A 3,111-nucleotide genomic window follows, 5' to 3' on the forward strand; every position below is an offset into this window, starting at 1 on the left:
TGTTTTGATAGTTTTCAAACACTCCTTCTATTTGAGAAGTTTCGAATTGAGCGCGAAGGAAAGGAAGGGAACTTTATTTGAGTGCATGTCTAGTCGTTCTAGCGCTGGAGTACTAATTGGGTACACTGTAAGCTGAAATTAAAAATTAACGCAAATCAAGTCAATTGTTGGTTTTTGAGGAGACTGGGAAACTGGAGTACCCAGAAAAAAACCTCTCGGTTCAGAGCAGAGAACCTGCAAACTTAACCCATATAAGACGCCGAGTCTGGGAATCGAACCCGGGCCACATTGGTGGGAGGCGAGTGCTCTCTCCACTGCGCCATCCCTATGCCCAGAAGATGGTGCGAGTCATTATTTTAATGTTTTGCATATTTTCTCTTTACGATCGAGAATTGTCCTTATTTTTAACAGATAGTGACCTTTGAACAACTGGGGCCAGGTTTTTAAGCTTTTTTTTTTTCCGTGTTGCCGTTGTGTTGGGAAAGACCGTAAAGTTTCAAACACACCACGTCACGGTGAAGAACGTTTTGTAAAGAAAACAATCGAATTACAGACATGTCTTTGACAACAAGAATTCTACTCGAGATTCAGTCGTCGTTTAAAGAAACAGATAGCTAGAATAGTAGATGGTAGTTGACGTGGGACTTGCTTTGCTCTTACAGAATTGTCAGACGATCAGTGGAAAGAGTTTGAAGCCACCATGGATGATAACAACGAAATCAACTCGCAGGCGGCTTCGGCCTAGAATTTGCACGATGGGAACCCGTTTGTTATGATATACTCTATCCAATGTCGATTTTCTAAGGAGAAGGCCGCCTCAAAATTTGGTGAGCCTGTGACAGACTGCGTATCCTGTGTAACCGTATTGTATCCAGTACCCAGTCCTTTTTCGGAAAGATTGTGCTTCTCATGCCCAAGAATGTCGTAGTTTTTTTTTAAACTTTGCTGGGACCACCAGTTTAAAAATTCATATTTCAATAGAATTGTGGATAGCTGGAACTGTCTACCACGTTAAGTTCGCTTTAGTCATGATGACTTGCACTCATTTCACGGCGCGGTGTTGTGAGGTATCTAGGCCCTCTTGGTGATCTTTAGTCAGTTGATGGAATTGCCGGGTCTAGATGATTTGTCAAACTGCGCCTGACTGTTTTGCATTTTTAATTGTATCTAGGACATAGTACCTATCTTAAGATAATATTTTTATGTAAAGAGTATCTACGGTGTATTCCGCTCTGACGAAGGCTAACGCTCGAAACGTCAGCTTTTAGAATTCCTGTACGGTGGTCAATTTACATTATCAACTCCCTTGTCGTGTTCTACGGTGTTCCGCCTTGTATGGGGGCTTTTGCTCTTTTGCGAAACTCCAATGGCTCTTTTGAAAAATATTATCATTATTATTATTATTATTTATTTATTTTTATTATTACCGTTAATTAGTTGCCATAAATTGTAATAAATAAATAATAAATAAATAAGATTATATACCGGGGTAATAGCTCCGCTAAAGAACTGCCCGCTAATTGTCATTTTTTTCTTTGTAGATCACTGATTTGTTTATTTTGCCAAATTTTGCGATATGCTCCCTCCGTAGCTGTTGGACTGTAATACAATCCGTCCGTTCTGCAATGATCAATTTGTGACGTGTCATGTTTTTTTTCTCTTTTTTTTTAATAACAGATAAGGATTAAATACAGTATATCAATGATAGCAGTTGTTTTCTTACCTTTGCAAACTTTGCAACTATCTCGCGTGTCCACGAAAAGCCGCCATGTTAAAAAACGAGAAGACTCTGGGAACTACATATCTTCACTGGTTCGTTCCCGTGGCCTTCTCGGTGTGTAAGATTCCGCCATCTTGAGTCTTTGTTCGGCTGCGTTGTTTGCCGGCAACACATGCATGTGTTTAGTGATATAAATAATATAACGAGCGAAAGAGATGAAAGTAAAGTCGTGTGGTCACATTTTGCCCTTCCTTATAAATTTTTGTCATGTTGTTTTATTTGGGAGACCAGCTGTTGCTTCGACTTTTAAGAATTCGTTTAACTTTTAGTACCAGTTTAACAAACGATTCCTGGTTTTATCCAAGTACTACTAAAAATTTGAATGGATTCCTCTATTGGGAGCTAACTTTTTCGATTACTTTCGCGTTCCGTGACGGTTCGTAAAGGCACAGAGATAATTTCCTTCTGTTGATGTTAGTCGAGGAAATACAACATCAATTGAATTTTTAAATGGGTCAAGACTTCGCACGAAAATTAAACACGTAGAGGTGTGGTCACCGAATTTCCTCCAAATTTGTCCTTATTTTTCGTAATGGTTCACTTCGTGTAACCAAATTCGGTGATCTACGGGTTAGCATTTATCTTTCAAACTACAAGTGTCGCCTTAGGTTTTAGATAAAACTGTCGTACGGGTTTCTTTCCAAGTTAATTACAAGACTTTTGACGCAGAAACCAAAATTTATAATCATTATTTTTTTAATAAGGTTATTTTTGGCATCACTCATTTCTTTAGAAACAGTTTTAAGAGCATGTGCGATTCTATTCAAAAGCGCTCGTGTAAACTCAATATGATTGGACGAGAGCATTCCCTCCCAATTATTTTCGTTTTTGGCACGTGGTTTGTGAAATAACAAAGCCTTGAGCGCCATGAACGAGAAGTTGACAAATAACAACACTTATGAACACAGAGTATTTCCTCTAAAACGCACGCAACACTCTTTGATTCATTGAATCTGTCCTCTTCACATAGACCAAATGATCTTCAGCCACAACGCAAAAAAGATTCTTTGATAATATCTCGGTGTTGATGTACCCAGAGGAACTTGTGTGTTTTTATTTACGTTAAATATTCATTTGTATTTTTTACTCCGTTGGTGCGCAAGATTATTCATATTCGTCCAAAAAATATCCAATCCCAGATTGGCCCATTCTATGTTGATAGACTGATTCAAAGGCGTTATAGTCTAATTTTCAATTTTGTTCCATCTAAATATGGTGCGATTTGAGAGGCAATGGCTGGCAATAAGATAAACAAAACAAAATGTTGTACCGAATTCACAAATAATTTATGAAGCCTTAAAACATCAAGCGAAGCTAAAAAAAATCAGTAA

General features: G+C 38.1%; 1 protein-coding gene across 1 annotated transcript in view; it reads left to right on the forward strand.

The window, feature by feature from the left end:
* LOC138056900 (uncharacterized) overlaps positions 1-2,212 on the forward strand; it is a 49,169-nt gene extending 46,957 nt beyond the window's left edge. Inside the window, exon 7 of the mRNA XM_068902842.1 lies at positions 663-2,212. Coding sequence (XP_068758943.1) covers positions 663-745 — 83 coding nt within the window. The 3' untranslated portion in view covers positions 746-2,212. The remainder of the gene's footprint in view (positions 1-662) is intronic.
* The last annotated feature ends 899 nt before the right edge of the window (positions 2,213-3,111 follow it).

The sequence above is a fragment of the Montipora capricornis genome, chromosome 7, assembly GCF_036669925.1.
Source record: "Montipora capricornis isolate CH-2021 chromosome 7, ASM3666992v2, whole genome shotgun sequence".
NCBI lineage: Eukaryota > Metazoa > Cnidaria > Anthozoa > Scleractinia > Acroporidae > Montipora > Montipora capricornis.